Genomic DNA, 13,057 nt, shown 5'->3' with positions numbered 1-13,057 from the left:
TGGACTAGTAGTATAAATTTCCACCAGCAGTGTGTAAGCGTTCCCTTTAACCCACATCCCCACCAGCATCTGTGGTTCATTTTCTTAAGGCTGCCATTTCTTGCTGGGGTAAAATGCAATCTCAATATAGCTTGCTTTTTGGGGGGGGGTTGTTTGTTTGTTTTTCGAGATAGGGTTTCTCTGTATTGTTTTGGAGGCTGTCTTGGAACTTGTTCTGTACGCCAGGCTGGCTTTTTGCTTTCTTTATGAAGTATGGCTGGCGTGGAGTTCAGAGCCCATGGACCTCTGCAGTACTGGGATGAAAGGCATGGCCACCACTATGTAGTTTTGATTTACTTTTGTAACATGGCTAAGAATAATTTTTTCCTTATGCTTATTAGCAATACATGTTTAGTGCAAATCTCAGTGACTCAGTCTGTTTCATTTATCCATTTATTAACTGATTTTTTGGTTCTTGTTGTTTAGTTTTTTTAATTCTGTATATTTCAGGTAATAGTATTCTGTTGGGTGCATAACTAGCAATTGCCTCCCATTCTGTAGGCTGCCTCTTCACTCAATCAACTGCTTCCTTTGCTGTATAGAAGCCTTCTCACTACATACGATCCCATTTGTCAAGTGTTGGTCTTATTTCCAAGTGGAGGGAAAGTTCTTGCCTGTGCCTATTTCTTGAAGCGTTTTCCTTATTTTTCCCCTAACAGTTTCATAGCATTAAGCAAATCAGGGATTAATAGTATAAGCAAAGCATAGAAAAATATTATTAGGGAGAAAGAAAATGTCCTACCATGTGGGAGATAAGGATCTTCACCAATGCAAGCAACATCAACAGGTGTCACAGAATGCCTACATTAAAGTTGACAGCAGATCTGGGGTGCTCCCCACCCCATCTCAGTGCTTAAAAGAAACACACCAAGCCTGCATGGAGTGAAGGTAGCTTTGGCTCTTGGCTGGGTTCCTTTGAGTGCATGGTGGGCCAAAGGACCAAGTCAGAGTTGTGCGCTTCACCGATGCTGAACATACACACATCACCACTTTGCTAAACATTACTGCCTACATGATAAAAAGGAAGAAATGTTTGATGCCAGACACCTACCTTGGTAGCACCACTTAGGCCATGTGCTCAGACAATAGTCACAGAAGAACAAGCCAGATCCAGGTCAGTCAGTAAAAGCAGGAGTGCACCACCATGGAGATCAGAGAAAACATGCACCAGAGAGACAGGAATCTGAACAACATGGGATGGCAGCAGTTCCATACCATGGAGCCTGTGGTACAGGGCATGGCTCCAACTCCCACAAGTGAGCCAGCATACCTGAAAACTACGTCCCTAGGAGCTATCTGGGTTACCAGCATAGATCTTTTGAGTCACAGAAAAGAGAAACTAATTTTAATCTGGATCTACTATGAACCCTTTCAGAGAAACCTGAAGAGGTGAGGTTCTTTTTTTTGTTTTGTTTTGTTTTGTTTTTCGAGATAGGGTTTCTCTGTATTGCTTTGGAGGCTGTCCTAAACTCGATCTGTAGACCAGGCTGGCCTCGAACTCACAGAGATCCGCCTGCCTCTGCCTCCCTAGTGCTGGGATTAAAGGCATGCGCCACCAATGCCCAGCCGAGGTGAGGTTCTTGAAGACAGGGTCTGAATTCAATTCCCAGCACCCATGTTGGGTAGTTTACAACTGCCTGTAACTCTAGCTCTAAGGGATCCAACACCTTCCTTCGAGCCTCTGTGAGCACCTGCACTCGCATGTACATACCCATATACAAATACACAGAGATATGCATAATTACACATGACCCACTAATGCCCCAAGAAGATGTTAGGCAAGCAACCTAGGAAAGGCAGTCAGTACCTGCCCCAAACCATCCAAAACAGACAGGGTCAACTGAGTCTGGTCGTCTGTTACTATGTGGGGTGTAGGGTACCAGCCAGGCTGTCCCTACTGTCCCCTGACTTCCATGTTACATGTTCTATATACAACCACAACTTCCATGTGAGTAAGGAATTTATAAATTTAAAAGCTAAGATTCAGAGAGAAGGCTAAGCTTAGAGACAGATACATTTGAACCAAAGCATAAGTTTGTCCTCTTATTTACTCAGCAAATCATCCACTCAAATAGTTATCTAGAAGCCCCATTTGTGTGTAACAAGGGAGCCAACACTTGGCAATTTAGTAATTTCTCTCAGCCTTAATTTCTCATCTATAAAGCACAGAATTGCTGTGTACATTTAAGGTTCTCTTGAAGATTAAAATAGGGAAAGTTTCTGACACATGCCAAACTTGATTACAATGTTAATTCAAATTCTGTAATATCCTATTTGGATCTGTTACCTAAGATTACCTAAGAATATTTTAAGTGAATCCTGATTATAACAATCTACAATAATGTTAATTCTGCCATGGCTTCCTAAATAAACCCTCCCTCTAAAAAATTATGTACTAAATCCACCTATGTCAGTTACGTCACAGATATACACACACACACATAGTTCCTGCCCCATGGAAGAACCACAGGACACAAGCCAAGGCATTTACTTAATCACTGTAGCCTAGATTTGTATGTGCAGCGTGTGTGGTAACACTCATGCATGCACATGGAGGCCACAGGAGAAAGGCAGGTGTCCTACTCTATCACTCTTGGCCTTGTTCGTTAGAAACGGGGTCTCTCATTTAGCGAAGGGAAAAGCTGGTGGGCCAGCAAACCCCAGCAATCTTGTTGTCTCCTCCCTCCACAGTATTAGGAATCTGTAGTCCACCAATCTTTTCTATAGACTTGCACTCAGGCATCCATGCTTGCACAGCAAGTGCAAGACCTTACCCAGTGAGTGTTCTCCCCACGCGCAGACTTCTCTGCTTTCCCTCAGAACTGCGGGAACTGCAATGGGTGTCACACATGACCTGACAACTGGGGGTGGGAGTGGGGAGGTGCTACATGGAGGCTAAGTGTCTGAAGAAAAAAAACTAGCGTTGTCTGTCAACAAGGGCAGAAAACGTATACAGCATAGAACTTCGCATGAGAAGTAAGACTGTCTCTCCATTCCTGTCCTGAAGTGACAGGCCTGGCCAATGAGTCTGAGCACTGACAAGGAACATCAGGCATCACCATTGGACCTCACAGAAAAGCCATGTCCTCTGGTGATCTCTAGCCAACATCAGCAAAGAGGTTTGTAGACAGGAAAGCTTGCTCTCAACACATGTCTATGTGAAACCAGCAACACTAGGAGACAGGAAAACGTTAACGGATAGTAAGGAATGACTGTTCTTTCTTCCTGTGTTGTCATCTCGCTGTCTTGGACAGTTTCAGTGTCAAGAGCATCCACACACATTCACACTTTCCTCCTCCTCTCCCCCTGAATCAAGATCAATTTCAGATGTTTATTTGCCTCCACAGTGTACAAGGAGGCTCTGCTGCCCCATGTGTGGAGCGCTGCGCTGCCCCGTGTGTGGAGCGCTGCGCTGCCCCGTGTGTGGAGCGCTGCGCTGCCCCGTGTGTGGAGCGCTGCGCTGCCCCGTGTGTGGAGCGCTGCGCTGCCCCGTGTGTGGAGCGCTCCGCTGCCCCGTGTGTGGAGCACTGCGCTGCCCATGTGTGGAGCACTGCGCTGCCCCATGTGTGGAGCACTGCGCTGCCCCATGTGTGGAGCGCTGGGCTGCAGGGCAGTAAGCAGACAAGACAATCGCTATGGCACAGCACCTCAGTCCACACTGTGAGGTCAGCTACTGAGTTTTCTTAGGGAAGCTGACGGCAGACTTCGTCAAGGTAACGTTTGGATCTACACTTGAAAACCAAGAGGCTAATTGTCTACACTGAGGCCCTGAGAATGCCTGTGTCAGAGCTTTTCCCCAGAGTATGGCTGCTCAGACTAAGAACAGGGCTCACTGTCCCCAGGGGAACGTGAAGACCCGGGGAAAAATGCTCACAGGTAAGGACAGCTAAGGCAACCGCCTCCAGGGGGACAAAGTCTCAGACCCAAACCACTCTCAACTCTCTTGCAGTTAGGCCAGCTCCCCGACTGGCTGCAGTGAAGCCCCTGCCCCGGCCTGTTACCTGCTTCCCCTTCACCACATGCTTGGGCACTGGCACCCTGACCTCCAGGTCAGTATAGTCTTGCGACCAGGTGTAGTTCTCACGGATGGCACCATTGTAACTGTCCGGATTTTTCTGGAACTGCTCTTGAATCCTGAGAAAGAACAAGAAAAGTGAGGTGCGGCTGAACAAATCAAAACAGAGAAGCCCCAAAGCAGCTTCATACGTGTTACTCCTGTGTCCTAGGGAGAGACCAACATAAAGCTCAAAAAACAAGCTGACTTGCCATGAAGGTCCCACTTTGGAGCAATCTCCTTTGTGATACTCCTATGTGGTCTCCCAGGAAATCACAGTCTGCTTGCTGCAGTTCAGAACCAGGCCTGTTAAACAGGCAGCCCCTTGGTTAAGAAAATCCCTGGCTCGTGAGTGCCGGGCGTGATGATGAACTGCTGGGAAGAACTTTTCAGAAAGGTACAGACCCCATCCTGCAGCTGCTGGACTTCAGTCCTAACCCAACACTAAGCCTCTCTTTCCTCCTAGTAAGAAAATCAAAGCCAAAGGACTGCATTTAACTATGTACATCGTTAGCAAGAGATAAGCAATCCATTTAATGAGATGGCCTAAAAACCCTAGTCAAGCAAGTCCTATTCCATACCTCCATTACAAACCCGCACATGTACAAAACAGTCTAGCCAGGAAGCAGATGTTGAAGATAAAACACAAACTCTGTCACTAAATTCACCATGTTAACCATATAAGTGCCTTTTAAAACTGAGTTTAGACTCACAAGTCCACTAAATGAGTTGAGGATCTAATTCAGACAAAAGCCTTTGTCAGCTGACAAACTGAGGCAGGCAGGCAGGGAGCTCGGTGCACTATAAGGTAGGCATGTCGTTCCACTCACTCCAGAAAGCACAAAGCAGCAAGTGTCATCACCGAAACAAGACCAGGATTGGGGGAGAAGTGATTAAAGAAGACACACTTTTCTCACTCAAGTTTTAAAATAAGACCATCTTTATCCACTGAATGTGCACACTGTCTCCATATATTCAAGAGACATGGCCTGAATTCTCTGGGCCAGGTAACTGGAAGATGTTGAGGGATGATTTGTGTTCTCCCAAAAGATACTTGAGTCTTAACCCTGAGGCCTCAAAAGTGATTCAGTTACAATCAGGTCATTAAGGTGGTGCCTGACCCAGTAAGATAACTGTTCTTAAAGAGGAGACTTTGGACACAGACTTACGCAGGAAAACGGTGTAAAGGCAGTCATGAACAAGAATTGTGAGCCTCTATCCAAAGCTGGAGAGAGCCAGAAGGATCTTTCCCTACAGTCTTCAAAAGAGTGAGTGAGAGTCAGACCATACCTGATCTCACATGTTAGTCACAGAATTGTCAGAGTCAATGGCTGATGTTTAAGCCAACAAGTCACAGTGCTTTGATGTGACAGCACAAGCTGAGTGGCTGAGAAAATTAGCTTCAGAGATGATACTCAAAACGTCAGCACTCAACACGGTGAAGACCAGGCACTGACCAATCAGCACGGACACAAACTTGAAACTGTCCACGGCGCTGTGCAGCACAGAGAAAACACACAGGAACTGACGAGCACAGAGCAACATGAAGATACCAAAACAAAGAAAATGTATATTTTCAGTATTTTCAAGGACTACTGGTATGGGAAAAGCTTTTTAACGCAACAACAACAACAACAAAAAAGAAAACTGAAGGGGGAAACAAGGATACATAATTTCTATATACCATATGGCCTCAACTTCCAGGAAGATGAAATGAAAACACATGCATAAGCAGATTTGATTTTTGTGTTTAAGAGGGAGTCTGACCTTTCTTCCCCCTTAGGCAATATTCAAATTCCCTCCAATATGCAAACATTTTAACAACCAAGAGAAAGTTATTTTAACAAGCATGGACAGAGTGCACCTGTGGGGCCCCAGGATCCAGTGGCCATCCAGGACCAGTGCAGTGGCCTCAGCACAGCCCCTCAAGTTCCCTGGAATGGACTACAGAGAAACTAGGAACAGCAAAAAGTACGCCCAGATACCAAACTTCCACATGAGCTCCAGTGGCAGTACTGGGCCTCCACTAGCATGGGCACACATGAATATGGAGTGGTGTCTCTGGGGGGAGAAAAACCACGGTAACAGTGGCTATCTCTACAGATGGGAAGTAGAGAAAGAGATTCCTCTCCACTGACAGTCCTATCCATGTTACCATGTAAAAACAGACAAAACTAAGAAAAGCAAAGACTAGAGAGATGGATCAGTGATTAACAGCACTTATTGCTCTTGCAAAGCAACTGGTACCACATCTGTGACTCCAAGTTCCTGAGGAGCCAATTTGCTCTTCTGACCTCTGCAGGCACACAGAGCATTTACATACACAAAGGCAAAACACTGGTACACATTTAAAAAATATTTTAAAAATATGCAAACATAAATAAAAGCCATCCCACATAAAATTAAAACCAAAATGGTCCTAGTATTTGACAGAGATCTGGGAATAAGCACAAAGACTTCTCAAAAGGGAGAACAGCCTATACTAGGGGAAAGGTCCTGGGCAGCTATTCCAACATATCAGATCCTCATGAAAGCATCAGTATGGCAGGTGGGCTCACTTCCTCGGAGAGATAAGCTGCCAATCTCAGCCTGACCCATATCAGGCCCCCAAAAGCTCTGAATTCCCATTAAGGGGTTCTTTATTTGTTGCCTGGGACCTGCTGGTCTATCTTCCCACTAGTCTATCTTCCCACTATGACCTTCCAGCACAGACCTCAGACCCCCTAGCACGGGCCTCACAGTCTCCATGTACAGTAGGCAGGGAAACTGCTCCTAAAACAGCCCTAGCTGTTGATGGTGGCTTTTTTTAGCACTCAAAATCCACATTCTCTTTAAATAAAGTTGATTATTTCCAGTCGACAGTATGCAAAAATATGTGTCCTGTCAAGTGCAGGTGGCTCTGGGTCCCACCCAGCAAATCCAAGGCCACCCCTGCAGCTGTAGGCTTGGGGAGGCAAGAGGCAGGGGAGGAGGATGAGCACCAGTATTTCAGCATCAGGGTAGGAGTGAGACAGTGAGTCAGCAGCCAGGTCTCACTGCAGCTCCCACTCTGTCCCTGATGAGCAAGAGGGGAAAGCTCTTGACAAAGTAAAAGAAAACACAGAACAGGCCCCACATTCTGCTGGGTACTATGGACCACAAGTTCTAAGACTCCTTGAAGACAGCAGTTTTGATTGCTAAAGCCTTCCAAGCAGGTCTAAGCACCACAAAGTAGGGCAACCTGGGAAACCAGAATCACCTGCAGTCAGCGGGTGTGGCTGGTATTGTCACCAGGAGCCATCATCATCTCAGGGAATAGGAGCAAGACCCATGCATGGGCAGGGTCTTGCTGTTTTTCAATGTTAGTGCTGAACCCTGAACCTTATTCATGCTAGGCAAACAATAAGAACTTACCTCAAGCTTCTCTTTCTGTTTATTTTTTTAAAAGGTTCAAAGACAATTTGGGGTTTAACATACCTAGCAGTATGTATGATAAAAGGTAAGTAAAAGGAGACTAACTCCTTAACCTAGAGGTTTTTGTACAAGATAGAACCCTGAACAAGAGATGAATTTATCACTCAGTAGGTCATATGCCCTGCCCACCATTTCTTTCCCAAATGAAAATGTGATTACAGAGGTATCTGCTACATGATGGAAGAGAGATGGAGAGTTGGCTTCCCAAGGTTACCGCCAGAGCAGAGGTGGAGCTCAGTGTTGCCAGGCCATCCAGCTCCCCTAAGTAAGCCATTCTTTACACCTCTTGCAATCAATTCTGCCCACACTGTAAACATTCATCATGATCCTGCATAATGTGATGCGAAAATCATTGACACTATGCATGGGCGACAATGTCCACCACCCTTGTCAGCCTCAGTCAACCTAGATAGGAAGAATTAAACTCACCACCCTCTTATGGCCTCCATTGTCCATTGAGTCATCAGGAGAGGGGTCGCGTGTGTGTGCAGTGTAAGTGTGTGCACTATGGTCTGAAAAATCCATGTCCTTCCAAAATTCATGTGTCCAATCCCAGCCTCACTATGACAGTGTCAGAAGTGGGGCTTAGAAAGGTTGGTAAAAGGAATTCTGTCTATGGCATTTTGCTGTAGCAACCTGGACAGGCTGAGATAGTGTATGCACACGCGCGCGCGCCCATGCGCATGCACGCTCTCTCACACACACACTCACACACACACAAACACACAGTACCTATGCGGTATGTACACATGTAGGGCACATTTGTGGCATGTAGCCGTTCCCTTCAACTTTGAACTCTCCCTCCCTCCCTCCCTCCCTCCCTCCCTCCCTCCCTCCCTCCCTCCCATCAAGCTACTGTTGTGGGCCTCAACAACTTTCTGAGCTATCTGTGGCTTCAGCAAGGTCTTCAAGATATTCATAGTTTAGTCATCGGGAGTCCTCATTTCCCATTCCTTCTGCTTTGTAAAGGACTCTTCCTTCTCTTGTTGACTCTTCCCTGGCTGTGCTAAGTTTCAGCTTAGGATTTACCAAAGTCCTTTCCAAATGGTGGAAATCCAGTAACTTTTCTTCATTGCCGGCACTTTATAAAATAGACACTTTTAGAAAAATGGTGCGCTGTTCTGCTCTAGAGTCCTTACACTCGTGCCTGCCAGGCCCTAATCTTGCTTCCCTTCCAGTGTTCAATTCCCAGCACCCACATGTGGCTAACAACTGTCTGTAACTCTAATTCCAGAGAATCTGATGACCTCTTCTGGCCTCCACAGATATAAAGCACAAAAGTAGTGCACAGACATATACGCAGGAGAAACACGCCTACATATAAAATAAATTTTAAAAAAGAAGGAAAGCCAGGCGGTGGTGGCACACACCTTTAATCCCAGCATTCAGGAGGCAGAGAAAGGTGGATCTCTGTGAGTTCGAGATCAGCCTGGTCTACAGAGCAAGTGCCAGGACAGGCTCAAAAGCTACAAAGGGAACCCTGCCTCAGGAAAAGAAGAAGAAAAGAGCAGGCCATGGAGTGTTCTGAACAGTCTGGAAAATGATCTACAATAGCAATACTTTTGGTTTTGGATGAGTGAATTTATTAAGTATAAAATAACTAAAAGTAAAAGGGAAAAAAAAGAAAGAAGGAAGATAGTTGAGTAGACAAATAGCAAACATCATCAAATCGAGTGCTCAAACATCCAGCAGGAATTAACGAGGAAGTCCTATTAAAGGCAGCCACTCGGAGTTCCCATGTGGGCAGAGCAAATAATAACAGAAAGGCAATGTCATCAAATCAGGGGCTTACAAACACCTAGCAGAAACCCATAGAGGAGACCCATTACAGCAGCCCACAGGAGCTCCCTATCAGGAATCCTATGCAGAGCAGTATCCCCTTGGGTGACATTTCCAAGTGAAAGAACAGACAACAATGTTGGGTGCTCACAACATTCAACAAAGCTCCTGGGGACGCTGAGGTACAGCTGGATGGAGTTCCTAAAAGAGTTTTCTCTTGGGGCTGAAATTCCAGGCCCTCTCTTCCACTGGAGAAACAGTTTACCTTCTAGCTAGTCAATAAAATGCAATGTTCTTTAATCCTGAACTCAGCTATTTAGCTGAGTTTTCTCTTTCTGTCCCAAAGTTGTGGGGGTGGGAAGGGGAAGCCAGTAAGGGTCTTCAAGAGTACTTGACATAAAAACACTTGGGTCTGAATTGCAGGTGCCAACACCATTTCCAGAACTAGCTTCTTGTGTGCTCAAACACAAGACAATTTACCAATATAATGAACATTACATTGGCTGAAAGCCATTAAGTTCACAAAATAAAAACAAAACTTCACCGGTAATCTGTGACAGAGGACAATTCATTCTAAAATTCATTAATAAAACTGTCCTGTAGGCACTATAATTGACAAAAAGTCTAGAAAATAAGGATAAGAGAATCACTATCTTGTGATCAGTGATGAAAGCAACATGTCTGCTACATATTTTTTGTTTTGTTTTGTTTTGTTTTTCAAGACAAGATTTCTCTGTGTAGCTTTGTAGACCAGGCTGGCCTTAAACTCAAGAGATCTGACTGCCTCTGCCTCCTGTGTACTGGGATTAAAGGCGTGCACCACTACTGCCCAGCTGTCTTCAACATTCTTAAACAGCTAAGAACCAGTAGAGGGCTGATGAAGATTCTGCCAATGGACACAACATCCAGAACACCCGCCAAACGCCTGTGAGTTGACTGGGTACCACATGCCACCTGAGAATTCAACCTGGCAGGCATTCTTGCTTCCAAATACAAAACATCAAATAAATTTCAACTTGCATTTCTCAGAAGGAGGAGAAACAGCAAGAGAAAGAGAAGCATGGTTACTAAAACCAGGAACACAACCAACCAGCTAGTCCAGGATCTGGAAAGTATGCTGAACAATGTTCCATGTTTCTCTGACAAATGTGGAATGTAATCAAAACAGGGAGCGGAAATTATGAGATTTAGAGGGTCCATCAATAAAATTTAATGGATAATGCTAGTGTGAGAAAAAACTACAAAAAAGACATTTTTGAAACAATCATAAACAAGCTGGTATCAAACAACTTTTAAGAAATTATAATGGTGGGGGATGGGACTTGGTCCTGCCTCAACTGAATGTGCCAGGCTTTGCTGACTCCCCATGAAAGGCCTTACCCTTTCGGAGGAGTGGATGGCAATAGGTTTGGGGTGGTAGGAGCGGGGGGAGGCAGGGGTGTAGAAGGCCATAGGACTGTACAGCTGTGACAACTAGCATTTAACAAGTTGACCCACTACACACTGGGGAGTTCTACACTTGGGAAACTTCACTTGTCAAAGGCAAGAGGTCATTGACTATGAACAACTGGTGGTTTCTGTCCATTACTTTTTCATGTGCCACTGCTATGACTCCCTAAAAAGAACAGCTGTGTGGTTCTTTCCACAGCCCATTGGTGGTGTGTTTTATACTTGTTGGGCACACATATAACTGTGGATGGCCAGAAGATAATTTTCTGCTTATGCTGTGTAATATTGATGAACAGAAATAATAATGCTCAGTCACAAAGACAGCCTTTCACACAGACAGCTCACTTTAGACTTCAGAGCAAATTCAAAGCAGGGTGGTTGTCGCTAGAGACAATATCTGGTTGCCCCAGAGACAAATACACAAGGTCATTCTCCTAAGTGTTGTTTTTGCTGATTCAAAGCCAGAATTTGAAACTTCAGTCTGTACATAGTCCCAGTCTCAGGCTCAAGGTCCAGCTAACTAATTGTTATTGTTAAGTCTTCATTTCCAATGTCGTTTTCTGTCTGGGAACCCTCACTAACTTAGAGCTACATGCAAGGGTCAATGTGACATTCCTAGCCTAAAAGAAACCATATGACTTATGTTTTGAGTTTGGATAGGGTCCTGTAAAACAACCTGTAACAGTCCAGAGTTGGGCTGTGAGAGGGCGGGACAGCACAGAAGGAAAGGCGGGGCAGCAGGCAGAGAGAGTCACAGGGTAAGGCAACGGGCAGGGTCAAGGAGAGAGTCAGAGGGTAAGGCAACAGGCAGGGTCAAGGAGACCGGGGCAGCAGGGCAGCGACAGCCATGCAGAGAGCAAAGAGATCTTTTAGAGAAAAGTTCTCAAGAAACAGTAATAAAGAAAGTTACTTCAGACCATGTGGAGCAGACTTTGGAAGCTGGTCTTCCATGATCTGCATTAGAGGGAGAACTGTGGTTGGTATGCAAAATGAATTTAAAAAATGAAATGAAATATAAAAAAGAATAAATAAAAAGTTTAAAAATTATGATTATGAAAATCATATTAAATCTAAATTTTTATTTTTACCAATGGCAGGTGAAGGAAGAAAGAAGTTACAGGACCCGTGACATACTGCTGGAATGATACAGCAGGGTAAGAGTTTCACAGCCATTCATTATGCTAGTCCTTCCTTTCTGTGCATCTGAAACTCTGAAGAATTTGTCTTGCATGTGCATGGAGAAAATGGAACTAGTGTTCAAAGGTGTAAAGTCCAACCTTGAGAGAGAATGCTTAACCGTTCTTTTTCAAGTGATTGTCCTACTTCACCCCAGCTAGCAATGTGGGCAATGCTACAAAACCCCACAGCATCCATGCATCATACTATCAGGCAGTAACCTTACAGACCACAATAAATAAAAGCAGCTATCAGCACAGTCTTAATTCAGAGTTACGTGCAGACTAGCTCTTCATATGCTTGCTGGCCACTTAACATCCTCTACAAAATTCTAGCTGCATCTCTGCTGTTGTTTGCCATTCCCTTGCTTTATGTAGCTATATATATTTTGATAAGGATCCACTGATGGCGTCGCGGTTTATAAACACCTTTCCTTAGTTTTTAAGCTGCATTCATACTAAAACTGTGTAACCACAACTCTTCATCTTAATGTAATCAAATACATCAATCTTTCTTTTTCTTTCCTTTCTCATCAACTCATCTATCCTCAAAACTCCTTCCCTCAAGGACTAAGAAATGATCTGTGTGTGTGTGTGTGTGTGTGTGTGTGTGTGTGTGTGTGTGTGTGTGTGTGTGTTTTCATTCGTGTATGGGTGTATATGCATGTGAAACCTGTTTTGCCAGAAGATTCTCAATTTTAACTTTAATTTTGTTTTGTTTTGTTTTTTGTTTTTCAAGATAGCGTTTCTCTGTGTAGCATACCTTACTGACCTGGAACTCACTCTGTAGACCAGGCTGGCCTTGGACTCAGAGAGATCTACCTGCCTCTCTCTCCTGAGTGTTGGGACTAAAAGTGTGTGCCACCGCCACCACCCAAGTTAATTTTGTTTTTGAAGAACCAACATCAGGCTGGCAAAATGGCACGGTGGTCAAAGCATGGGCCATGCACACGACAGCCCGAGTTCGGACCCTCAGGATAGAAACCCTGTTAGATACAGCACCCATACATCTGCAGTCCCTTGGTGCCTATGTGAGCTGGGAGGTGGAAATGGGAGACTTCGCAGAAGCTCACAGGCTCCTAGCCTAGTGTATACAGTTACTGGTAAT

General features: G+C 44.8%; 1 protein-coding gene across 4 annotated transcripts in view; it reads right to left on the bottom strand.

Annotated features, from left to right (window-relative positions):
- The window catches only part of Nudcd3 (NudC domain containing 3), an 86,175-nt gene that overhangs the window by 32,019 nt on the left and 41,099 nt on the right, over positions 1 to 13,057 (bottom strand). For all 4 annotated transcript variants that reach the window (XM_040746721.1, XM_040746722.1, XM_040746720.1 and 1 more), the window contains exon 3: positions 4,041 to 4,173. In XM_040746721.1, coding sequence (XP_040602655.1) covers positions 4,041 to 4,173 — 133 coding nt within the window. The remainder of the gene's footprint in view (positions 1 to 4,040; positions 4,174 to 13,057) is intronic.

Source organism: Mesocricetus auratus, unplaced genomic scaffold (genome assembly GCF_017639785.1).
Source record: "Mesocricetus auratus isolate SY011 unplaced genomic scaffold, BCM_Maur_2.0 Super-Scaffold_100006, whole genome shotgun sequence".
Taxonomy (NCBI): domain Eukaryota; kingdom Metazoa; phylum Chordata; class Mammalia; order Rodentia; family Cricetidae; genus Mesocricetus; species Mesocricetus auratus.
Note: the sequence above shows the minus strand (reverse complement) of the source record. Positions and strands in the feature narration are given on the sequence as shown.